Source organism: Neodiprion virginianus, chromosome 5 (genome assembly GCF_021901495.1).
Source record: "Neodiprion virginianus isolate iyNeoVirg1 chromosome 5, iyNeoVirg1.1, whole genome shotgun sequence".
Lineage (NCBI taxonomy): Eukaryota > Metazoa > Arthropoda > Insecta > Hymenoptera > Diprionidae > Neodiprion > Neodiprion virginianus.
The window spans coordinates 32,740,614-32,765,672 of NC_060881.1; the positions used below are offsets into that span (position 1 = coordinate 32,740,614).

A 25,059-nucleotide genomic window follows, 5' to 3' on the forward strand; every position below is an offset into this window, starting at 1 on the left:
GTAATCAATACAGGGGGTTGGGTAGGCGTCGAGGGTACAGGGATGGCAAAGTCCATTCAGTAGAAGCTGTAGGCTTGCTATTGATTACGTGGGTGGAAAAAACAGACTCCCTTCTCCGCAGCACCGCGCCTTCGCCTCCCTTCCGCCGTCCCCAGGCCGTGGTGGAGGTAGCGTCAGGTCAAGTGGTGGGGATCGTGGTGCATCTGAGTGGGGGTGTTCAGGGGAGGAAAAACATCCCCTCGCCAAGAACTCCAAAAACCAGAGGGAGCCGTTGACGTTGTCGGTATTGGAGGAGCCGGAGGACCCTGCACCCACTCTAGGCCCCACGGGGGCGAAGTAGCTGGGTCGTCTAGGGCGGAGAGGGTGCCACGGCGTTATCTTCGAATCACGACAAAGGTGCCTTGAGCGAGGTTTCATTCAATTTTGGCCAGTCATTACATTTCCCCGAACGTTCCGTTTCTTGTGCCACCCACGGATTAGCTCGGAGCTATTAAATATTAATGAGATGTAAGCAAACTCCGTCCAATTCATCCATTCACGCTCCTTAGGATCGTTTCTTCACCCCGTCTTCTGCTCCCACCCTGCGGTTCTTACCCGCCTTTTGCAGCTCATTTCTTTTGCCGCCAACCATCAGGAACTCTTCAATGAACGGCGAACAATGAATATCGGGAAAGCTTGTTGCAGACAGAAGACGGACGAGACTGATAACTTGTCGCTCACTGTCCGATGCTTTATAATTAGCCTCGAGTACGAAGACCCCTCGTTTCCTTTTTTGCTTAATCAGAAATCATTGTTCCAGCCTCCCATTGTTCTTCTTGATTCGATCGTGCAGTTAGGTAACTCTTTTAGAACATTCAGGCAGAATCTGAATTCAAGTCCAATGATGAGGAGTGAAACCTATTGTTGAGATTCTCACCCACAACTGCTGGAGCTGGACGATGCATAGAGGTTAAAGCACATCTCGCCTCAACGAATTAACAAGTCGCTGATTTACTAAACTTTTGATCGGCATGGCGTGTTCGCTTGCAAGCGAAAGGATAATTTTGTAGCAAATTAATAAATTTCAACATCGGTGCAAGGAAATGCTCGTATCAGATTTTTGCTCCCGGCAATTCTATGAAGTCCAAGTTCTTGATACGTACAAATATTGTTTCTTTTACCGATAAAACAGTCTCCTGATGTTGTATCGAATGAGACTACAGACGCCATCTCTGGCTGATGCCTGAAGCGGGCAGGCAGCGTCATCATCTTTTGACTGGAACCAGTGTCTGCCATTTCCGTAATCCATGGTCCTTGTGCCGCTGCTGCTGATAGTGCAAATATGGCGGCCACACAAAGCATTTGTAACAACAGTGCGTATTAATATCACAGTCAACAAATAACGGGGTTAGAACAGTCAGAGTTTGGAAGTGAAATGAAGTGCTGACGACAAATCACCTCGGTACAGACTGTTAATAAACGATTAATTTCCCTTAATTATATAACGCGATTCCCCGAATCGAGGATAAAATCGTCGTCGCCCTGCTAGTGCTGCGTATTATATCTATGTATTCATATATTTCAATAAAAAGTAATTGATGTTCGTTCCTAGTACTGTGCAGTCGTGATTTCGTTTCGCGATTCGGTCGTTAGGTATGACCTTCGCATCTTTTCGCCTCAGCAATAAACTGGCATTTGGAAATTCGACGAGGCGGTGAAACTGCGGACCGAGTTGAGTTACTCTACTTATCGCACGCGAAGTATTTCTCCCGTTTTGTTCGCCCGTCGCTTTCGCGGCCGTCCATCATGACGATTTTGGCGAAAAAGAAACCCAACGGTACGAAGGACAGACGCGAGCCTGGCAACGGAGCCGAGGTTGATGTACACGGGGTTCAAGTCGAGCATGGAGCTGGTCCGATCGCCTTGCAGTCCAACACTTCTTATCAGGTAATTAGGGAGACAATTTATGGTTAGAAACATCGCATTCATTCCCAACCACGTTCGAAGGTTGAGAGAGAAGGAATAGAAAAATTTCACGTCCAGCAGTGGTCACTCATGGTAATCCATTACGTGTGACAATTGGTCTGAAATTAGAAATAAATGCTAATCAGTGTCGGAGGAAATTTTTGCATATAGATTTGACATCTACATTATTTGTTAATTGCGGATTGTGTAATTCCTGAAGTATTCATTTTCACAATATTGTAATGATTTGCCAATAAGCGACCTCTGAACAACACTTCTTTTGTTCCTCACGACATCTATATTTACCATTTGGATGAATGGTTTATCTATTATCTATCCTATGTATCTAGAGTTCAGATAATTGTTTTACTGGTAAACTGGTTTGTACCGATTAATAGATCATCAGCAAACATGCTTGCCTAGGAGAAGGAATCCTCTTTATCGTTGGCTGAAACACTGCGATGAAATCTAAGCTCTGCTTTCCACAGTCTGTTGCTAACATTTCCTATCTATTTCAACTAACGATACTTGTTAATCTTTAATTTTTCAATTCACTGAATTTCACATTTACGATTTTGCTAATCAAAGTTGTTCGTATCACCGATCTCTTATTACAGACTAGTGTTGATCGCCGGGAAGAAAAGCACTTTGAGGAGGCTAGTGGATCAAGCCATGGGAAACGTCATCGCCAACGTGCGAGTCCTCACAGGTATCTAATTTTCTCACCTTGTTATAAAGATAAACTAGCTCGATTGTTTCTCACCTTCCAAATCATCTTTATAATTGCTTGGTCATACTACAGCAGCTGCATTGGCAGAACGTCCCGGTCTAAACGTGAAAGAGAACGAGACAGGGGTCGGGAGAGAGAAAGAGAGCGGGAAAGGCAAGCGACTCCACCAACGGCATCATGCAGTGGGCTGCAAGGTGAGAATTGCTCAATGAATTTGTAATGAAATTGTTCAATTGTGATTTTTTTGTTACAACAGTATTATTCATATACCTGAATTTATCATTTGCATACATCCGTAATCCTAGAAATAAAGAAGGAATCACCTTGCCACTAATTAGTCTTCAAATTCTAACACTCTAATATTTGCCATTTTTTTAGGTACAGATGCTAATGTTATTGGAAACAACCGTATGGCAATAGTAGCTGGTGCTCCGAGCCTTGAGCCAGAATTAGCAAATGGCTATAACAGTGGGGATGAGTACACAGGTCGCACTGGAAACAATTTGACCATTGCGGAATGGCAAGAGGTTAGTGTTAGCTGCCATTAAAAGAGTAAAATTACTTGCTACTTCTATTTACAATGAATTTTCAGCGTGACCGATGGTTTGAAAAACGGATGCGGAAGATGGGGTTCGTGGTTAAAAAAATGGGTGAAGACGGAGCATGTCTTTTTAGAGCTGTCGCCGACCAGGTTTACGGTGATCAAGAGATGCACAGTGTCGTACGAAAGCATTGCATGGATTATATTGTGAGTAATTCACAATGATTTCGAGCTTTGTCATACAAAGAACTCGATATCAATAATGTTTACTATAGTGAAGGACCATTTTATTTCAGGCTGCCAATCAGGAATTTTTTTCCCACTTTGTTGCCGAGGATTTCTCTACTTACGTGGACAGAAAACGACAAGAATACGTCCATGGTAATCATATAGAGATGCAGGCAATGTCAGAGATGTACAATCGTAGCGTTGAGCTATTTTGCTATGGAACAGGTAAGCGATTCGATGATGTTGACAAAAGGCTATTTGGTAGAAAATATGTCTTCCATACTATACAAAATCACATGAAAATACTGTTGAATATAATTGACAAAGACGTTTTTCCTTTTGCTTCAATGAAACACAAAAGAACCGATCAACATTTTTCACGGGGTACACAAAAGCGACAACGAACCGATTCGGTTGTCGTATCAACGCGGCAGTCACTACAACAGCATCGTAAACCCCTATAAAGCAACAATCGGCGTCGGACTAGGTTTGCCCTCGTACAATCCCGGAGCGGCGGATCGTGCTCTCGTTTCTGATGCGGTTCGACAGAGCGAAGAACTGCATATTGAACAGGTTAGAAATTCTACGTTCGTTATTTTATTTATCGATCATTATTTCGTGAAAGTATGACTAATCCATCCTTATTTCTCGGTGACACAGACCATGCTTGAAGACAAGATAAAAGCCACCGATTGGGAGGCTACCAATGAAGCAATCGAAGAACAAGTCGCGAGAGAAAGTTACTTGCAGTGGTTACGTGACAATGAAATGCGTAAAGCTGTAAGTATAATGCCGTCAGGTGACCATCATTGCATCTCATTGATTAACGGTGATCTACCTCTACTGAACGTCGAATCAATTTAATCTACTTACCATCAAGCATCGCAGTAACAAATATTTCACATGCATCTATCCGTTTGTTTCTTTTGTTTATTGTTTTTATACTCGAGTGCTCTCCGCTTACCTGACACAGCTCACACTGTCATCAGTTACTCTCAGCTTAGTAGCTTGACTTTTTGTTTAAGCGGTCAGCTAGCAGCAGCAGCACCAGCACAGTCACCAGTGCCCAGCATAGCCACAACCACTTCCACCCTCATGGTGGTCGTGGACAAACGCGTGGGCTAACATCCTCCCCAACAACGACGCAAGCTAACCAGGATTCTGTCCGAAATTCCCCCAAGGTGAGCTAGTGTGACTAACTTTTAGCAGGAGAGCAAGTCTTTACTAACCCAGAAAACGAGATAATTAGCCATCTTTGCTCTGCAGGAATGAAATATGAAAGATTTCTTACAAAACTTTTCCCCTCAGATTGGTGACTCGATAAGGTACAGCAGCAAGCGTTCTCCGCAGCATCAATCCACCCAGGGACCAGGTATGCCTCACCTGTCGTCCGATTTTAGCGTCGCACCACCACCTCAAGAACCCGTCCCAGGGAGCAGCAAGGAGTCTCACACATCGCCTGACATATCGCTGTTTAATCGTCTCCCTCCTGAAGTTTTTGGTGAGAAAATTCATTGGCTAAATAGAATTTTAACTAGTGTTCGTAACCGAGTTTATAGAAGTTAAAAGACCGGATGAACAGAGCACGAGACTACCGATTGATTTTCCACAGGTTTGACCGACTGGGAAGACAGTGATATCCTATCCAAAGTCCTTGCGACTTCACAGCAAGAATATCTGGACAGCTTAAAGCAGTCGCGGGTACAGTCGGGTTCGGGAAGTGATGGGAACGTCGTAGCTGACTCGAACAAGAGTTAATTTGACTAAAAAAATCGGCTGTTTTTCAAATTGAATATGAATGATAATCAGGCAGATCAAGAAAGTTGAAGAGAGCGAGGGAGAGAGAGAGAGAGCGAAAGAAAAAAAGAGTCGCGTTAGTTTCCTGCGTGATGCCAATTACTACGACCACCTGTTTTATACACCTCCGGGATAAAAAATATGATTTTACAGGCATCCCGGTTTCGACACGTTGTGCCGTGTGAATGCACTCTCTCGTCACATCTTAATTGTTTGCCTTTAGATTATATTATTATTATAGTATAAAACAAGGCACATAGCCTAAATCACAGGCTGGATAGAACTTCGCTATTTATTTCTTTAAATATTCGTAATAGTTTATTTCATCTTTTTTTTCGTTATATAATATAATTATTAGCGAAATGCTTTGAATGAGAGATTTGGTTGCATCATTTGTAACAAAAAAATAAATCACTTGAGAAAAAACATTTTCCAACACTGTAAATTTAACAAAGAATTTTTTGTAAAACTGTTCCGAAATTATTGTTAATTCCCCACGCATGATTACCTACTAAAATATTAGACACGCAATTGACGAACTGTACTAGAGCGTATAATTGAATAAATTACACGGACCTACGAGTACACAGTTGTTTACGCTTCAGTATACGCTACATTATAGACACTTTATTTCCATATTAATGTTTCACATACAGCATTGAACAACAATGTGTTTGCACGCTTACACCTTTTCAACGTACGGCGGAATTTCGTTGTAGGTACGTCACCCGACAACTTGTCCTTAGGATGGCTCAACTACTACTATTTATTTTACTCCGAGCACAATTATCACCTCGTTTGGTAGAGAGAATACGGCTGTGTCTCGCGCAGCGACGAGTTCCCTCTCCCACAACAAAGTTCCACTGTACCTACGTATTATTATTATTGGATTACCGATCACTGTAATGTGAATCGATCAGTACCTCTTTTTTTCCTTTTGTCGCTCCATATTTTTTTCCCATATACGTGCGAAGTCGAATAACGATAATCGATGAAGGGTAAATAACTTTTATAAAGCCGTGTAACTGTGGATACTGAAAAGATTCGACGTGCTTTTTTAACCGCAGATATTGATATTTATTGTTTTTATTTTATTCACGAAGCAATGACGATGGCTGCTATTATGATTTATTACATTACATAGTAGCTTGTTTACGTTTATCATACATATCTACAGACTTCTATAGGCGGCGATATTTCCATCTCATAACATATTATTTTATTCTTGTAAAACAGCCTAGTTACGTATAATATTATAAATATTTACAACTTAGGTATCGTGGCTTTTAATATGTGCTAATTGTTTCTACGAGAAGTATTACGATTTACTCGGATTGTTTTTTTTTTTTTTGCTATGTTTCCTCAAAAGCACATAAGGATAAATAATAACAGTTGCAGCCAAGCTATGTGTACGTATAGTCTGTATCATATTAATTTACGCCAATTAAAGAGCAGTTTTGTCTTCTTCGAATTACTATATCGTTATTTAGTTTACAAATATTACAAAATCCTCGATTAGATTATTTTTACATCTAGTTATACTTAGAACGCGCCACTCTTAGATCGGTTAGCTTGATTTTCTTTGTATTATTTGTTCACCCAATCAACTTGGTCTTTTTAAATCAGTTTAAATCACTGTTCTTTCGCCGCTTGCTTATCCATCTTTTATTGAACTGGTTTTTCTTATCATTTTTTGAACTCAAACAGAGTTTAATAGTCTGAAGGAGTACGAAAAAATGCAGAATACGGCCAACTGGCGAATTGAGCTCCTGTGTTCTACTAAACGCTGCTCTGGTTTGGCGAAATTTAAGTTCGCGTAAACTTTCCGGAGCTGGCATGATAGGGAGACGTTGAAATTTCCTCTTATCGGGCAGCTAAACAATCCTGATCTGCAAAGAAAACTTCGAGGCTGCCCATAGATCACGGCGCCATATTTGATACCCGATCGAATTTGCGTTCCGTTAATCAGACATGCCGTTCTCTACGCTATGGAATAAACTGCGTGATATACATAATACGTATATGCATAATAACAACATCTCTACGGATATATACGTACATACATAACGCTTGCAGAGTAATGAATATATACTATAATGTAGTATGACTTATTTACTGGTTGATCGTATCGAAAAAGGCACAGCCACCGTAACCTTTAGGTACGAAAGTGACCACTGGCTGGGCGACGTAGCGCCTATAATAATAAAAACAGTGGCCCAGGAGACGCACACTGGAGGTAAAGCTGCGACCTAATGAGAGTTTTGTCCGATTCGGCAATTGCTGCCTCTGCTTGAAGTCGCCCCGAGTAATAATAACGAGGCTGCTCTGTAAATAGCGGCTCGTCTGTCATCGACCTTGCAGGAAATTCACCGCCTGCTCATTTCTCCGTCCTTGTCTCTGTACCACGTTACGTACGCTTATAGATAGTCGTTTTAAACTGTAGTAACGGAGAGAAGACCCATCAATTTGCCACCCGTACCTGGACCAGAACCACCGCCAACTCGGTTCCCGTGTACCAGCATCTCTTGCACCGTCGTAAAGTCGTCTATCGTAGTTTTTTTCCGTGCCATTTTTTTCTGGCTTAATTCGACGATATTGAGCGGTTTTTTCATTATCTTATCGTCGTTGTAGTCGCCTATCGTTAACTCGTTCGATTGTAACTGTGGAGGAATTTGTTGTTGCTGTTGTTGCTGTTGCTGTTGCTGCTGTTGTTGCTGCTGCAGCTGCACTTCTTGATGACGCTGTTTTCTCTCTCTGGCCCGTTCGAGTTGCCTCTTGCGTTCCTCTTTAGTCCAGTACCTTCCAACCTGTGTATAAGACAAAAAATTGGCGAATGCAATTTAACAGTTTTTTCCCCTTTTATCCATCTATGCTACTTATTCAGGATTGGTACTTCGTACAGTTTCAGTGAAGCAAAAATTTGCAGTTTGACGGGGACATGATACCGCGAGAAACAATAAACATAACCAAGCACCTGATGATTAATGAGGGGAACTAAAGCGAAGGTGTAAAAACGAGAAAACAAATGCGAATATTAATGTCGACGGCACGACAGCGGCAACGGCGGAAAGGGGATCCGTTTAATTCGAGCTTCTTTTGTACGCAAAGATTAGGGTTGCCAGATGATGTCCGGTTTAACCCGTGAATTATTATGGTTATCATTCTTTTTTTACCTTATGAGAAGCACGGTGCTGAGTTTAATTAATTATCGCGGCAACATGACGAGTGAGAATATTCATCAAAAGGTTCTTTCATTTTTTTGCCCTCTAAACAACATGCGGCTTGGGATCAAAAAGTCGAATACCCCAAGGTAATCGGATTTTGTGATTAATCTGACCGCATTATTTTTATCCATAACTCCGAAACGATTGTTTTGTATTTCAATTTCACCCGCAGAGCAGAGTTTACAAAATGAATATTGCCAAGGCCCCGAATATTAACCTTATAGTCAATCCTATGTCATACCTTCATCTCCGACATGGTGTCATCTTCCGTTGTGTGCCCAGCGCGTTCCTCCGATATCTTGATGGCCCTGTTCCTCAGTATCCTGTTCCTAACGGGTCTCCTGGCGATGTACCTGGTGCCGTCAGGCCGCCTCTTAACCTTCCATTCCATTTGCACCTCGCACTTATCCTCAGGCGGGACCCACGTCGATGTGCAGACCTGTTGGCTGCCGACGAATTGATACCGCGTGAGATTTGGAGCCTGAAAGTTTCCGTGGGACTTCGACTTCCTCGCGCCGCCTTCGCGGATCTGACAATGACCCGGGGATGTCTGACGGGTCATGAGAGCCTGTTTAAACAGCTCCTGCTGGAGCAGTATCGTCTGCTGAAGGTTAGCCGCGTTGGTGTACATCGTGTCCGCTGGAAGAGTGCTGGTATTGGTAACGTCTGATCTGTGCTCCCTCTGTGACTGGTGGCTGCTCTTCCTCGAAGAAGGCTGGGTCTTCGGCTGTTTTCCCGCATGCTGCGAGGTTGAGAGTGGGCAGGAACATCCTGTGACCGGTGTCACCGTTGGATTCGTAGCTGCGTTGATCATCGGGCTGGTCTTCGACTGTTGCAGACCCTTCTGTTGCGGTGGACACAGGATCAGGGTGCTTTTATGGTGATCCTTTTCTCCCTGATGTAGTTCCAAGGTCAGAGGATTACTGTGGCAAGATTCTCCGGTGTTGTAAGCACTCGAACTCTCCTTTTCCTCACCGGAACTGTTACTCTTCGATGACGAGTTCCACGGCTTTGTCTGGCCCGCCGTTTGCGAGCGGTTATTCATGACCACGCTCTGCTGGGTCTGGACCCAGTGATGGTGCTCGTAAGGTGACGAGTATATGGGTTCGCTGTCCGACTCTGGTATCGTCTCGTAGATGTGCTCCGTATCGCTCCAAACGTGGCTCGTGTAAGCCTCCATCAGTCTGATGGGGGGAACTGGAGGTCCAGGCTGCTGAGCCCTCAGATTGAGCACTTCCATTTTTTTCGAACAATCTTTAAGCGCGTCTTGCACCCACTGTTTCCTCTCGTCCGATTGCGAGTTGTTCATCTGCAGCTGTTGGGCTGTGTGAGACGGAACTGGTGGCGGTGGTAGAGCGGCTTTTCCGGAGGTCAGAGTCTTCGTCTCGCCGTCTTTCGTCAGGTCCTCGGACTCCTGTTGTTGCCTGATAAGCTGCTCTATCATGCTGTTTTGGTATGCCGGATTGTTGTCCGGCGAACTGGACGGTGACTCCTGTGGAAAAAGGTGTTCGATTAATTGTCAGAGGGCTTGTTTCCTTCGGGAAATAGATGACAGCATTAATAAGGGTAAAGTGACTTACGTGCTGGTACAAACGTTGCTCATCGTATTCGTCATCCTGAATCGAAAAAGTTAATATAGTTTGATTAAAAATTGGACATGACCATGACGCTGATGAATTGAAGCATACGAGTTGATTTTTTACCTGGTAGAAACAGCGGCTGACCAACAGAGTCACGGCGTTCTTAGTTTCGGCGAATAGACACTCGGTTTGTTCCTTGTTTGCGACGTCTCGCCCATTCACCTGAAATATGGAGAGTGTTTGATGAGCGATAACGTCACGGAGAGAGTTTGGAATTTTGGAGATGAGGCCTCCGGCTCGGGTGAATGGCGCACATCACAACATCCCAAAACGGGTAGGGAATGAGAAGGGCTAGAGAGTTAGACAGAGAGAGAGAGAGAGATAGAGCGGCAGAGGGTGGCAGACGCGACAAATCCTTCTTCCATAGTCATCGGGGTCTCTCTCACGCCAAGCCCAACCGTGCAAACCACTTTGTTCGTAATTATAATCTCCCTAACAAGATTACGCGAGACGGGGATTTGAGCCAGAGCCAGGGAGCACAGTGTGCTGGTCGGTCCTTTGCCGCTTCCCTTGCAGCTTCATTTGCTGAATCGCAAGGCAACAGTGATGGGGCTTCACTTACCCGTAGGATCTGATCACCCTCTCGCAGTCGTCCGTCCCGTGCGGCGAGACTTTCCGGAACTATTTCCGAGATGTAGACCTCAGTGTCAGCGTCTTCGCTACCAGAACCGGAACTGTAGCACACTGTCAGACCAAGTTTCTCAGCACTTCCGCTCTTCCGCAACGTCACTTCCTGCGAAATGATAAGACACATGTTAGTAGTTATGTCAGATTCGCTCGATTGTACGTTCCAATAATGTATCGAAAGTGGTAATCTGTTTTTAGAATACATATGTGGTACAAAAACGATTCATCGGATTCACCGAAGTACCAAATTTCAGTATTGAAATACTTCGGCTGTGATTTCGCCTTGCACAAAAGTTGAAGACTCTGAATTCAGCTTCCGAAATACGCCGGTACGTGTTACCCCGGTAGTATACTCTCGGAAATAAACACTGCCGGTTCAAAATCGATAGCCAATCGATTCTAATCCCCTTTTCATCGTATACGACGAGAAGAGGGTCTCCGATGTGATGGCTCAACAAGTAAACACACGCACGCACACCTTTACGTATTCGACAAGAGCGACAGGGGAGCTGGGCGACTGCAGAGTTGGTCTGCAGTAGCTGTTTGAAAAGCAATTAGTCGGGTACCTTCGTGTACAATGGCTGGCTATTCCGTTAGACAAAAAGGGGCGAGAGTGAAAAAAGAAAGAAATGGAGAAAATCGAGGAGTGAAAGGATAAATTGCATCAACAATTTGAAATTCAAATGTTGGTCTATATTCTATTCTTCAACATGTACCCAGCCTTCCTACCGGAAAATACCTAGTTCACGTCATGGGTTTATACCGTATATCGGAGGAAAGTCCACGTTTGGCAATTGTTTTTAGATACTGTACTCTGTACACTGGGTTCATACATGTGAAGGTAGCCGGAGATATACGTTCCTGCATTCCAGCAACAATGCGTCACACGGGACATTGCCGTAGGTGCATGGTATAGAGGAGGTAGTAAAGTGAAACGTTGCATTTTTCGAATTCTAAAAACAAAAGAGCGTAGCAGTCAATGTCGATCCGAGAACACTGACCCCTTTAGACCGTTTTCAATTCCTCGTTATTGCAGCCTACTGGCTGTAGTATACAGCCTTTATCGAAGCGAAGAGCTGAAGCAGACCCGTAATGCAAACGACGGCTTTGTACCCCGACAGACAGAAAAAAAGCGATAAATAAGTATAGAAAAAGAGAGAAGAAAAAACGGATAAACTCAATCCCACACATCAGTTTATTTCGTTCTCCTTATCGGTCGAGCATTAGTATAATATGAATCCGAGCGAAGGCCGATAATCTCATTGTCAGAAGTAAACACTTGGTATTATCGCTTAAAATATCCCTGAGTCCAAATAAAATGCATGATGATAAAAAGTGGGTGGTTAAATTCTCCGCTTCAAGCTATCAATCACCCGCTCTATGACGTATACCGGGTTCTTCATCATCGTCTCGGAGGAGACGCGGACGTCGTCGTATGCGACTGAAGCTTGGCACGGAGCCTGACACTGACCCGAGATTATTGTCGCCAATGGTTTCTGGTTAAAGAGTCACGCGATACGCATTCTTCCGTATCTGAGTCACGATATGCATAATGGAGTGACATGCCGAGCCGAAGTACGAGCGTTAAATCGGTGCTGACGGAGCGTCGGAGTTCCATGAAGAGGGGCAAGCAGAGGGGGTGCAAATTGATCGGAGCAACTGTCGCCGAGGTGGATTGACAAAGTAGAACAGAAGCTGCGGGGTCCTTATTTGCCTGATTTCCCTGATACGGCTTAATTAGACCGATCAGATTACTCATTAGGCCGCTGAGTCCTGCCCAGTATCCATCAAGAAAGCACTCCGACCAAAGTGGTGGGAAACTACGCAGGGCTTAGGACTCGGGGCAATTCGGTGAAACACGCTTCGTCCATCCCTTCAATCCTTACCTCGAAGTTTATGTGCTGGGGTAAATAATCTTCGAAACTGTCGTTCGGTTGTTCCTCGATGTTCAGTGGATCCAGGATCAGTTCCTCCTCGATGAGACCAGCCCAGTCGGTCTGGACGGCTGTGGACACGAGCGGACTGCTCGCCGAATTGATTTCCTTGACGGTCTCCTCGTCGTCCTTCTCCAGTTTATTGTCCTGGTTCGTCGCTCTCTCAGTACCACCGTCCTTCCCGGTCTGCTGGTGAACCATCTGATGACCCGGCTGCCGCCGCAGGACTTCGACGATGATGGGTTCCTGGGCAGACTCGAAGCACCGAACCGCGTCCTCGTGGCTCGAGTTGGAAACGTCCTTTCCGTTGACCTGAAATCAAAAATTAATAACACAGCGGGTTACGACGATGTCAACAGTGTGATGTACGTTTCATTTTCTAGTTGCCGCCAGGTTTTATTGACGGGCGATAAACAAGGCCAGTAGGCAAATCGTCTGATTGATTTGTTTTTCACTCCAAAGGTCGGTCCATCTCGTTTGCGATGTCTCTGTCAAAGAGCGGAGCCACGCGCCAATTACATTAAAGTATATGCAGCACTGCTGAAAAGGCGTCCAAGAAAAAGAGAAGCGAAGACGCAGATAAGATAAAGCAAAAAAGAAGGGCAGGGGGGACCAAAAGAAAATAACCCCGTGTGCAGGGGCAATGGAGATAAGGAATACCGTCAACTTGTTTTAGGTAACTGCTGATAAGACTGAGATCCGATAGACACTCAATTCTTCGCTACACGAATACCACCGTTTGACGAAATCAGCGCACAGTCTGTTCCGATGGGACAAGTGTCTGCGTTCCGACATCGTTACGAACAATACTGAGAGTGGGAAAATATTTTTGGATTAGTGTCGTTGTTTTTCGGTTCTGTGGTTTTGTCTTCTTTTTCCACATCTCCTTCTCTTTTGCCTCGAGCAAGCAAAGTATTCATTAATCTTTTTCCGCCGTCTGTAGTCTGTGGGCTCGGTAAACCGTTCGTGGGAAGACAGAGGATTAATCAGCCCTGAAGCTAAATGATGGAGTCCTGGACCAGGAAGAATTTGATCCAAATAATCCGAGGCAGCTGAGCAGGGATGAAAACGGTTTTGCTTCAGGCGCCTCTGTTTGCCAGGGGTACGTTATAAGGACGGCGGGTCGAGAGGAGCGTTTAAACATCGTTTGTTGATGACGAGAAGTGGATCGAGATACAGAAGCTAGTCAAATACAACCATGCCGTCGTTCTCGGTGAAATTATTATTCCAGGGGTTGGTTGGTGCACGGGTGACAAACCATGCCCCCCATCCATCCGGCAGAGGGCAGAACGGGTGGAAAAGTTCTTCCTGTTCGTTTATCAACGCTGAGAGCGAGAACGCATTCTCGCGAAGGGGGAAATAAGAGTGAGGAGTAACAGGAGGACGACCATCTTCAGGCGTAGAACTGGAAGTCTTTGGACTGATAGCGTCGCCATTACCGGGCAAAACGCAAGCAGCGAGTCTTATCGGTAAGCCTTCTTCCATCCAACCTTCCAAAAGTCTCTTTCCACTCCCGCTGGCCCGTTTCTACCCTTCCTCGCTCCTAACTTGGCCCATTTCGACTCCCACGAACCCACGCCGTCGTCGAGCTTTATTTCTTTATTATGATATCGACGCTCAGGGTAGCTGTGCTCTACGCCGCGGGAGAGATCCGACGAATGAAGCTGAGATTATTACACCCTCGTATCCACCCTTGTTTCTTTTCCCATCTACACGCCGCCCACCCCTGTATTACTGTCGTCTGGTGAACTACCGTATACCAACTACAGCCCCCGAGATTTTAGGGGCTGAAAAAAATGTTCATAGAGAGGAAATGGGATGAGCGAGGATAAGCGTCTGGGTACCAAACGATTCTCGAGACGCGCCCCTTCCACCAAATCGTGCGGTAGTAGCGAAAGGTTACTGTGTTTGGATAATGTATAGTACAGAATCCCGTTGTTCAAATATCAATTAATTAATTTTCAGCTCCGACTGACGACAGACCAGCCGTAATGAGTGATGTGAATCACCTCGAGTTCAGGTTTTCTGTAACTGATTTGAGCTTATGATGAGAAATTGGCAATTTCTGCTTAACTGTGCACCTTGTCAGATTAATTAACCAATATCTTTGTCTAGATCAAGCAAGACAGTGAGCTTCGGTAAAAACGATCATGTATTGACATACTGATATGGTCCTTCGCACATTTTGTACCTACAACCATCTGCTGAAGAATGAGGCATTCTAATTTGTGTATTTTGTAGAAATTAATAAATACGTGAAGTTTCTGAAAAAGATATATATCCTGGATATCCTGATGCATCTTGGTGTGTGTGTGTTTTTTTTTTTACGCAATTGAATCTGCAAGAAAAAGAATTGATATTCTAATTTTTGAGTCAGGGATCGCGTCAGTAAAGGGCGTGGCTCAGGGATGAAGGGACTCTTTAATACAACTTAATGGCATTATGCCAAATAGCTCTCGACTGGTCTGGGGGACCGAATGGGAGACTGAAGCAGAGCAGAGGCCAAGCGCCCAGGGGAAGATCAGCGCGGAAGAAGAAGAAGAAGAAGAAAAAGTGCGCCGAGTGCAGGGTAACACGTAACGGGCAGAGAAGAATCGATTGAAAAATTAAGGAGATGGAAAGCATCCTGCGCCCCGCTCGCCCTTCATACCACTCTCTCACTCTCTCTCTGTCACTCTCTCTCTCGCCGTTCGTGTCAGTTCCTCGAATATCAGGACTGCGAGGCCAAGACACTTTAACCCTCCCACCCCCGAGGTCTTCCGGTGTCCCGCACCTGATATGTACGCGAAGAGTGTCATTAATCTTTCTACAATTAACAAAAGTGCAACCCAACACCGGCGCGAGTAATTCGGTCGGTGGCGGCGGCGTATGTCAAGTGGGAAGCCATTTCGTATATCGGCGTAAAATATGATCCGTTATGGCGAAGGGTGAGCGAGGGGTTGGAAACCTGAGTAGTTCTCGCTCCGCGACGCAGTGTCCTTAATACCTCCCATGCCTCCCAAACATCAACCGATGACTATGATATGATCATAGGTGGGTTGCCCGTTTCGCTAAAAATACCCGTGCCCTTGAACCGAGCAAAAAAGGTATAAACGACAGAAGAAGGATGGAGGCGAAAAGAGGAAACGATTCTCTCGTAAAACCTCGCGGTGTAACAACTGCACAAATCACTTCCTTATGTACTCTAACTCCGGTTGTAAAATCCTCCGATTACCGTTTACGAGTTTCGTTATTCTCGTTGCCGAAACGGCAACTCGACACCAGATATGCAGGCGTTAAAGAACCGACTTTACGTTCTTAAGATGCAGGGGTTATGAAAGGGAGAGAAGGAGAGAGAGAAAAAATTCTTCCGCATGAAATGCGGAAGTGCATGCATTTGGAAAACGCACAACGGAAGCTGGATTATCACGCGATCGTGAAGAGGTTTAGGTGTGTACTTGTGGGAAACAGATAAAGGAGTCGAAGAGGAGCCGAGCGTTTGACCCGTTCACCCCTAACCACGAGCTGCCGAGCCCTGAGTAGTTCCCTGGGGCGGAAAATCATTAATCTTTCTACAATTAACAGGCGAGTGCTACGCAATCACGATGAAGTAATTCGGAGGGTGTAGCGGCGGGGTGGAAAAAGTTTCGACATAGCCTGCAGCGGCGTGTTGGCATTAGTTAAGTCGGATTATGATGATGTCCGTGGAGGAAGACCACCCTCCCTGTGCAAAGAATCCGGCAACGGGACTGCAGGAGTCGCTTCTTGAAGGAGGGATGCTAATCAGTTATTTTTCAAACGCGCCCTCCCGCCCTGGTAATTTATTATCGTTTTTTTATCACCCTTATTATTTCCGCCTTGAGCCACCACCGTAGCTGCAGTGAAGGGAGAAGCCCGAATCGTTACTTCGCAGTTTATATGACGGTACAATCTGAGAAATCTCAGGGTAGAGACGAAATCTGAATAAGATTTAAATAAAGAATGTAATCGTGAATGGGGAATGGTGTTTAAAAGCAGCCCCTAATTTTGATTTTTTATGTCCAATTCCGGCTACGCGAGTCGTGAGTGATAAATGTCGGCGAGAGCTCGCTGCTTCAGGACTCACCTTATTATATGGTGAAAGAGGAGGAGTTTTAAGAAGTGAGAGCGGTTAGCTTCTACTATTACCCGAGGATGGTTAAAATTAATAACAGTCATAAATTTTAAACACCCTATTTATACTTTATGGCCCTTCGAAACATGTTGCCCGGCAGCAAAATCCCTGTATATAGCTGCTGAAATACCGATTAAGCCATAAATCCCTTGACGAAATTAAGATGCAAATTTATTCAAAGTTCACTCATTACTCAACACCACGAGCCATACTTGTGCGCGAATTTCTGCACGACGCGCGAATTCCGGGCCACGGTCGCGTTTATCTCAACTACGGAATTTCCGCACACCCCTTGAGAGAGAGAGAGAGAGAGAGAGAGAAAGAGAGAGTGAGAAAAAGAGAGTTGAGAGAGACAGAGGAATAAATTTTTCAACCTTTCAGCCAAAGTGAATGAGTATGACAATGGGGCTCGTATTTCCGTCAGATTCTTTTTTGAACTGTAGTGCAGCAGTTCATCTCCATGGTATATGTGACTACGCTTCACGCGACGATTCCAAAAGAGTCGAAAAGTTTCATTTCTAACTTTTTTCTTACGTAGGGTGAAACTTTTCTCCAAACTTTTGATTAAAAATTATTTTCCAACAAGTGCGGATCAGATTCGTTTTTCTCATTTTGCACTCGGATGTATAGGTATGTCATTGACTTGTTATATTCAAGAGGAAATTTTTCACACGATCACAATTTCCTGACACAACAAAGCGATTCTGCTTTTCTATAGTTTTTCTTGATATTCGACTTCATGATTTTCTTGACGAAATGTGAGTGGAAAGGAATATCACTCAAGGCCTGTATTTATACACGAGCGACAGTTTCGTATGGTTTTTAAGACCCCACTGTCAGATCTGTTCACGGGTTAATACAGTAAACGCACAACACTGACGATGATTAAAACGAATTCAGGGAACCGGAAGTAATCATACAAGAGCAAAAAAGGTGGAACGGAATGTGTTAAAATGTAGAGTTTTCAAGACGTGTACATATACCTACACATCAGTGAACGAACTTGAAACCCTTTACAAGGGTGAGTGAGAAGCTTTTTTTAATGATAACCTGGAAGAATGTGGGAACTTGCACCCAGCGTTGAAGAATCGGAACAACCGAAACACTTCAATTTTAGCTTCAGAGGATTTGAATGACACAAGGTAAAGTGATTTAGGATGAAAAGTTGTGAAAACCTCAAAGCTGTGTGTAAATAGGATAAGTCTCAGTCAATTCTATGACCAGATTTAAATGGAAATCCTCGCACGTCTTTGACGGTTCTCTCTTAAATTCAGAACTTAGGCCTCACACTCAGCGAGAAATGACGAACAAGGTGCTACCCACCGCAGGTATATCAAATAACGAAAGGATCAAAGCAACGGAAATTTCGAAACCCGCAGGGTTGTACCTGCTGAACGAGTAAGGATTCTCACGAGGGTGTAATTTTCACGAAGAGTGTAACTATCGCAAAGTTCGCGATTGCGAAAAGCGCGTTTTTTGCAAATGACCTTCAAATTTTCGATCTTCGTCTAACAACAAGTTCAAAACTCCTATAATTTACCCGCGCGCCTTTACTCCCCGACTTCGTCTTCTTGTCCTAATCAAGTATCCGCTCCCTTAATTAGACCCTGACAAATTATTGTCCCAGGTTTTGGCACGGTCTTTCTCTAACCCTTAATTGATGGTCCGTTACTGATGCAACTTACCGGTTCTCCTTCCAAAGTAGCCTGCGTCGCTCGGAATACCGTCGACAACAAAAGCCGCGAAGAAACGGAAAAAGAAGAAAAAGCACCGAATACGAAGACCTCGAGGAAGCTGAATGGGGAGATAAGAGGGTCGCCTGACAATTAACCGGTGAACCTCGCCGAGAGCGGGACAGCTCGTTCTTTTTGTCCCTCTGATACACCACCTGTACCAGCCACTCACAACCTCCTCCTCCTCCCCTCTCATGCAATTTATCCCGACTTTCAACTCACTTCTCTTCCGCGTAAAACCAAACCGCATGGTATACAAACCGGTCCGTTACTCCGGTGACAAATGGCCTGTCAAAAATTCGATGGATGTAGATCATATACGTATACGTATGTATAGGTGTACACGGTGAAATGTGGTGGTTTTATATCGCGGCCTCGATTGTCACTGTTTGTGAGAGACGGAAAGGGGCGAAGGGAGGGTGTTTTCAACGTCAACATCGTAAAACCACCTCCTGATTCTCTTCCGCTACCCTCCATCACGTATCACCGGACGAATCTAATTCGTAGGACTTCCTTCTCCGCGACCTGGAAGTTCGACATAACTTTAGGTTTTACGTTTTGCACGATGACTTCGGGTCAACGCGCGATGTCTTCACCGAGTTTTCGCCTTCTCTATTACGGCAATAAAACTAAAATACTACTCGCCGTGTCGTCACTATTCCATTGGCGCCCTAGTGTCGACATCCGAGAAGAAGGGTCATCCTGAAGAAAAAGTGAGAATAAAATTTCGTAGAAACTTTTTCAGGGTATACGGGAACCTGAATATTAGAAAATTTTATCCTAGGTCTTACTGCATAGTCAAAAACTCTTTCACAACATTCGACGTCCGGTGTAATTCAACTTTTGATTACGTTATGTGGTTGCGAATTGTTTTCTTCTCGGCACTATAGGCATGCTTTCCGATTAAAAAATGAGCGTAAACAAGGCATCGGGTTGTCACAAACTTTCGTTTCGTAATATCCTGAATTTCATAAACTCCATGCGGCGAAAAATTTGAGCCAAAATAATACCCAGGTACAACGAGTCCAGTCTCTGATCATCGGTCAGTGATCAGTGTTAAATACTGTCAGAAAAATGGAGTGTGGACTGCTTCTATAGACTGTAATGTGATGTCAATGTAGCGTTATCTGATACATTCAAGTTCCGAATGGACCATAAAATTTATTTTACGCTAGTGACACAACGTTCAATTTCGATAAATTACAATACTACCATTTTTCTCACAGTGCAGTGTTTAATGTTCGACAAACTGTGAAAAACCTGTATCACCCTACTGAAAATCGGTTATTCGGAATAAAATTTCCCGACTTTTCCAAGGTTTTCGATCACCGCGAGGATTCGGACCAAGGACGAAGCGGTAGGTTGACAAATTTAAGCTCGTAAAAGGGTCGGAATAGCGATGCTGATTACGTGAATTGGAATAGAAAGGGGGGTCGATTCGGGTAACTGAATCGGACAAATGGCACCTTACAATCAATTCCAGTTAACCCTGGAGAAGCGAGCTGATCAGTTGGCTGGCTGAGTTGGGGATCGATTTTGAAACGTCCGATAGCCGAGGCGGTGAACGTGGATTACACTGGGGTACGTGGACAGCGGCGCAGGGATGAAATACCTCCGATCCTCTTCATTCCTGCCCATCCCTCGATCATCGCCTGCACCCCGTGCCTCCTTTCCGTCGAATCCTCACCGCTGCGGCGTGACCAAGCCCGTGTGGATCGATGGTTTGGTATATGAGAGCACGGTTGCGTGCTACGCATAGCGACGCACTGTCATCCACATTGTTGTGGGTTAATGTACCAATATCAGGAAAATACGGCAATAGGAAATGAACACGGAACCCATTTGCCACTCTTCCCCGCCGCTGCACCGCCGCCTCATTCTCGTTGCCCCAATAAATAACGCCGGGGGAACATTTTTTCCTTTCGTTATCTCCTCGGCATTCCCAATTTCCTGTAGACCGTACAATGGTGGTGGAGACATGTTGTACCTTATGGGCATATGTACGTGTTGTAGGCGTCGTTATACAGGTTGGCATGACGCTTTACCAACGTCCTTTTTCATATACTGTAATCAGAGATAAATATCGGCTGGCATGCATGGGGCCTAATGGAGTATTAGTGCATGCACCGATACCCAAAGATTTTCGTGTCCGAAGCAAATTTCCCAGTTCTCTGACGTTTGTTGTAAGTTGTAGACTATATTTTTGATGTATCACAAAGTCTGGGATTCATGAGGATGAAGTTGGTAACGATGCGTGTTCAGGAAAAATCGTTACTTCGTGCGTTTAGGTTTGACTGAAATTTAGTAAGCCATGATGATAAACAAAACATATTCATAAATTTTAAAAAGTAAACTCGTTAAAGATCATTCAGAAATTGCACGATAATGATTTTTCCCCCAAGAAGTTTCGTTACGTTAACGTTAATAACTTCAGACTTGTTGGGATTCTTTCCTTTGCTGATCTTCAGAGTGATCTGATATTTGGTTTAAGGTTAGCCTGACAAGATATAATCAGAGCTAGCATTCCACGGTTGGATTTGAAAATTTCACGAAGCATGGAAGAGCGAAGTGATACGTGGAAAAGGGTATCGTAGCGAAAAGAGTATGTTATTTCAGCCTGCGAGACTGCAAGAGGCATGCAGAAATGGTACTGACCAAACCCGAACATTCATTTGCGGCCGAGGATGAACGCGAGCGTAAGGTAAACGGGAATGAAAAGACGGAGAGAAAGAGTGAGTAAAAAAAGAAATGAAAAAAAAAGAATTCACAGTGGGAAATGTAAATTATACTAGAGTTTACTCTAACAAGGGTTCTGGTTTTCACTACTGCACTAGGGGAAACTTTCGAACGGTCGAATCAGCGTCGCGTTTCGTTCAACAAACAGAATCGCGGCCAGTTGGTCTCGTGTTGAAAGGTGCTCGAGTAGTCTAAAAGGACTTGAAGAAGAGAAAAACGAAAAGAGTAGTAACCCACCCCCCCATGCCACACGCAAAAAAAAAAGAACAAAAAGAAATTTGTGGTTGGAATCGGAATCGAGTTTTCAAGTTCTATTAACGCGGTTTGCATCCACAATGTCTACTTCTACACGAAACCGCGAATTCGGCGGGAAATTTAAACCGCAAGATTTCTTCCTTTCTTTTTTCCTTCTTCCCACGTTGAGCATATTTTTTTTTTCTTCCTCCTTTCAGCCTTTGAAGGAAAAACTCATGCCGTCGGAACTATTCCGTACTGTAATTGTCAGTTACGTCTACAGGCGCATACCTAGGTATATGTATATTTATATATATATACACACGGGTACCAATCGCATCGTCATTACGTCGCGTCGCGATGTCAAGGTACTACGCGCCTTTGGGAAAAAATTTTGCAGTTGCACTTCCCTACCGTAAACATTAGCTTTAGCTGCTCTTTGCTCGCTTTGAAGTCTATGGCCCTGGGAATTACACTCGTTCAACGTTTCTACCAGCCAGAGTCCGTATACTTATATCGCTGTACATCCACCCATCATAGCCTTTCCAAGTTGTACCATACGATTCCTATATAATATATATATATATGCATAACACCGGGTAGAAAAGAGAAGACCAGAGAAATCAATAATCATGGATCTTTTATTCATTATTGTTACGTATAGGTGCAGATTTTCGTAGCTACGATGCAATTATACTTAGAATTCTGCTCAAAAATAGTGGACAATACTTTTTATTACACCGGTATAATAATACTCTATGAATAAATTGATTGCAAATGATAGTAACGGTAATTTTAGTCGGTTACTTAATTGAGTTAGTATGTGAGGAAAAAAAAGGGAAAAACAGGAACAAAATATATACCTGTAGAGAGAGAGAGAGAGAGAGAGAAAGAAATAAGGAATAAGAAAAGCGGAAAAGAAGAAAAACCAATATTTAGCGAATCTATAAGACGAGCCAGTTGCAGCTGCGACTTTCGCCTCTAGTAACAATAATCTATCAAGCACGGCTCGACGCGTCTTAACAGCCGTGAGGCGTTAAACGGGCTGCCGGTGTTATCGACGGATAAGTTTTCAAACTCATTTGTAACAACTTGCCGCGATCTCCCCTCACAGTGCAGACATGTATGGGTTTCCATGGGGGTTGCAGGGGGGAGATAATGGGCTATCGCCCCCGAAAGCAACGATTCGAGCATCGCGAGGGATTCGTGCTGAGCAGCGGCGTTTCGATATTGAATCGAACACCGGAGGACCGGCAACGAAGCCAAGTTTCCCGACACCACAGACTGACTGTGGAGAACGGATTTGTCCGCACCGTTGCGGGAGACGAAAAATATTCCTGATGGAAAATTTTACGGTTCTATAGTTTTGAGCTCGTTTCCTGCCCTCCGATGTAGCTATCAATCTATACCTCATCGCGCTTCGAAGGGATTTTCAAACAATGGAGAAACGTGATTTGAATTTACTCCCGCAAACTGAGCTGCCGCCCCTATTGACTAAAAAAAAAAAAAGAATAAAAAACGGTTCGTACGAGGGGAAATAAAAATTATTAAAAAAAATTACCAACGAAATCGAGATAAATATTTGAAATCTGTCTTCTTCGCACTTTTCGTGGTTAAAAAATACTTCAAAGCCTCGAAAACGCTGAATTTTATATTGATGCAGTGCAAGGTGTTCATAGGATGTTATATGGTTATACCAAATTAGTGGTAAGAAAAATTTCCGACGGTGGAAGAAAAAAAAAAGAAAAATTGTAATTAAACACGAATCCAATAGAAGATTATATTTCCTGCAGCACAAAACGCCGTCCTCCGATATGACAGATTTGAACACGAGATGTGACGCGAGGCGATGGAAAATGAATAATTGTATCAGTCAAAATATCATATGCCAGTCTTCTACATCTATACATACATAAGATAGAGTGTGAATTGCTCACGACAGAATGATCCGTCGTCTACTATAGTTCAATGCGCATGCGTTATAATCCGAGAGCGGTTGTTTGTCAGGGCGACCAACCGTTATGAACGTAACCTCAAAAATTTAGACAATTGTCGCTGGTAGTTGTGCTTAAAACCGGCAGCCGTCAAAGTTTTTGAGGTTACTTACAACGCGGCGAACTGTCGTATAAATTTATTACAGTTGGTTACCCTGGCAAACAAATGCTCTTGGATTGTAGCGCATGCGCATTAAACTATGACAGACGACGGACCATTCCGTCGTTTGCAATTCACACTGTATATTAATTGTCAGTCAGTTTTGATTACGGCATTTCGCAGCTGGCGATGCTCTCTGGCTAGAGGGAGAATTTCGATTCGATTTGAAAATTCTGAAATCTCTACGGGATAAAATATTCCGCGGTGATTCGTTTCCATTCTTCTCTCTCTCACTCTCTCTCTCTCTTTCTATTCGTCCATTTCAGTTGTGGGCAAAGAGTGGATGTTGAACCCCTCGTGTGGTGTCCCGCATCTCATAGCCAACGTCTTTTCATCACTCAATTCAGCCACCTTTATCTCGAAGATATGTCCTCCTCGAAATTACACCTAATAAAAAACCTTTCAGCGATTTTTCCCCAGATATAATAAAACATGTATACGGGTATCCATCCCGGGAATTCGAGACCACGAATCGTTCATTAAAAATAAATATTATGATATAGAAAAAGACACAAGAAAAAAAAAATACTCAAACGAAATTGCTCGATGATCTGGTCATTGCTTATTGCCAAAGGAAATTACGAGATAAACAGACCGTGAAGAATTCTGCTGCAGAGAATATTGATTAGCATGACAAACCCAGTGCCGTAAGTGTTCATCGAGAGGAAACTGCAGGGTGTGGTAACAAGCCAATAATTATGTACAATACGTATACAATAACAATATATATAACGTCCGAACGATTTCGACGTGTGAATTTAAGCGTCTGCCCGTTTTTCCAAAACTCATTTGCTAGAATTGACGCTTTGCACATCTCAATGAGTAACAATCTAGTGGGTGAAGGGGTTTCAAGATCATTTGCCGAAGCACTAATTTAGACTCGCGTTATTCGTAACATTGCTCGTCAACTTGAATGTCGAAAACAATCGGGGTGGGTTAAAAAATCGGTGATTCTTCCTGTAGGCGTCGTCGGTTGAAGCCTGTTAATTTATACGGAGGGACCGGTTTTGAAGCTACGTTACTGTCGTCCTGGTAATTTCTCTAGAGACAAGTGGCAGGCACTTTTTTTCCACCCTCAACCCCCATTTTTTCACAAGTCGAGTTATCGATTGACTCAGACTCACCGATGGTGTAACGCAATAATGCTCAGCTCTCGCACCTCGACGTCACCCAAAGGCGCAAGAGGGTGGCTTTCAGTTTTTCCAAGATTCCAAGCCTCATGGACACGTCGAATGGTTGGAAACGATTTTAAAAAACGTCAGTCAAAAAGGCGTGCCCGGAATCGAATTCCCATCCGGGGTTTCGGGAGATTAGGAGTTCTTCCATAAATGGATGTGGCCGCAGAAGCCAAAGCTGCTGCTCCTCATCCCGGATATTTCAGAGAGAGAATAAAAGGCGTCGGAGA

At 44.0% G+C, this 25,059-nt stretch overlaps 2 protein-coding genes across 7 annotated transcripts in view; one reads left to right on the top strand and one right to left on the bottom strand.

Moving 5' to 3' along the window:
- The first annotated feature begins 1,292 nt into the window (after window positions 1-1,292).
- On the top strand, window positions 1,293-5,238 carry LOC124304463 (OTU domain-containing protein 5-A). Of its 2 annotated transcripts, XM_046762733.1 has the most exons (12): window positions 1,296-1,441; window positions 1,592-1,926; window positions 2,562-2,653; window positions 2,750-2,868; window positions 3,053-3,201; window positions 3,267-3,422; window positions 3,512-3,668; window positions 3,805-4,016; window positions 4,104-4,223; window positions 4,469-4,624; window positions 4,752-4,944; window positions 5,056-5,238. In XM_046762733.1, exons 2-12 carry the CDS (start codon window positions 1,786-1,788, stop codon window positions 5,199-5,201), a joined length of 1,641 nt encoding a protein of 546 aa, XP_046618689.1. In that variant the 5' UTR covers window positions 1,296-1,441; window positions 1,592-1,785; the 3' UTR covers window positions 5,202-5,238. The 2 variants fall into 2 exon arrangements, with proteins under 2 accessions (XP_046618688.1, XP_046618689.1); XM_046762732.1 differs by having other exon boundaries at window positions 1,293-1,926.
- Window positions 5,237-25,059, bottom strand: part of LOC124304462 (E3 ubiquitin-protein ligase PDZRN3-B) — a 137,199-nt gene continuing 117,376 nt past the window's right edge. For 4 of the 5 annotated variants that reach the window (XM_046762728.1, XM_046762729.1, XM_046762727.1 and 1 more), the window contains exons 2-7: window positions 12,618-12,977; window positions 10,667-10,837; window positions 10,168-10,266; window positions 10,045-10,080; window positions 8,706-9,956; window positions 5,237-8,047 (exon numbers count right to left, since the gene is read on the bottom strand). In XM_046762728.1, the coding sequence (XP_046618684.1) occupies window positions 7,673-8,047; window positions 8,706-9,956; window positions 10,045-10,080; window positions 10,168-10,266; window positions 10,667-10,837; window positions 12,618-12,977 (2,292 nt within the window). In that variant the 3' untranslated portion in view covers window positions 5,237-7,672. Of the gene's footprint in view, window positions 8,048-8,705; window positions 9,957-10,044; window positions 10,081-10,167; window positions 10,267-10,666; window positions 10,838-12,617; window positions 12,978-20,001; window positions 20,571-25,059 lie in introns of those variants that run through there. The other variant, XM_046762731.1, reaches the window with a different exon arrangement.

What these genes read in the sequence shown, in the direction of transcription:
- LOC124304463 (XM_046762732.1), top strand. Translation starts at nt 1,786, where the DNA reads ATGACGATTTTGGCGAAAAAGAAACCCAACGGTACGAAGGACAGACGC. An exon ending in CAACGTGCGAGTCCTCACAG is followed by an intron (nt 2,654 to 2,749) that starts GTATCTAATTTT and finishes ATACTACAGCAG; the next exon opens with CTGCATTGGCAGAACGTCCC. An exon ending in CCATTGCGGAATGGCAAGAG is followed by an intron (nt 3,202 to 3,266) that starts GTTAGTGTTAGC and finishes ATGAATTTTCAG; the next exon opens with CGTGACCGATGGTTTGAAAA.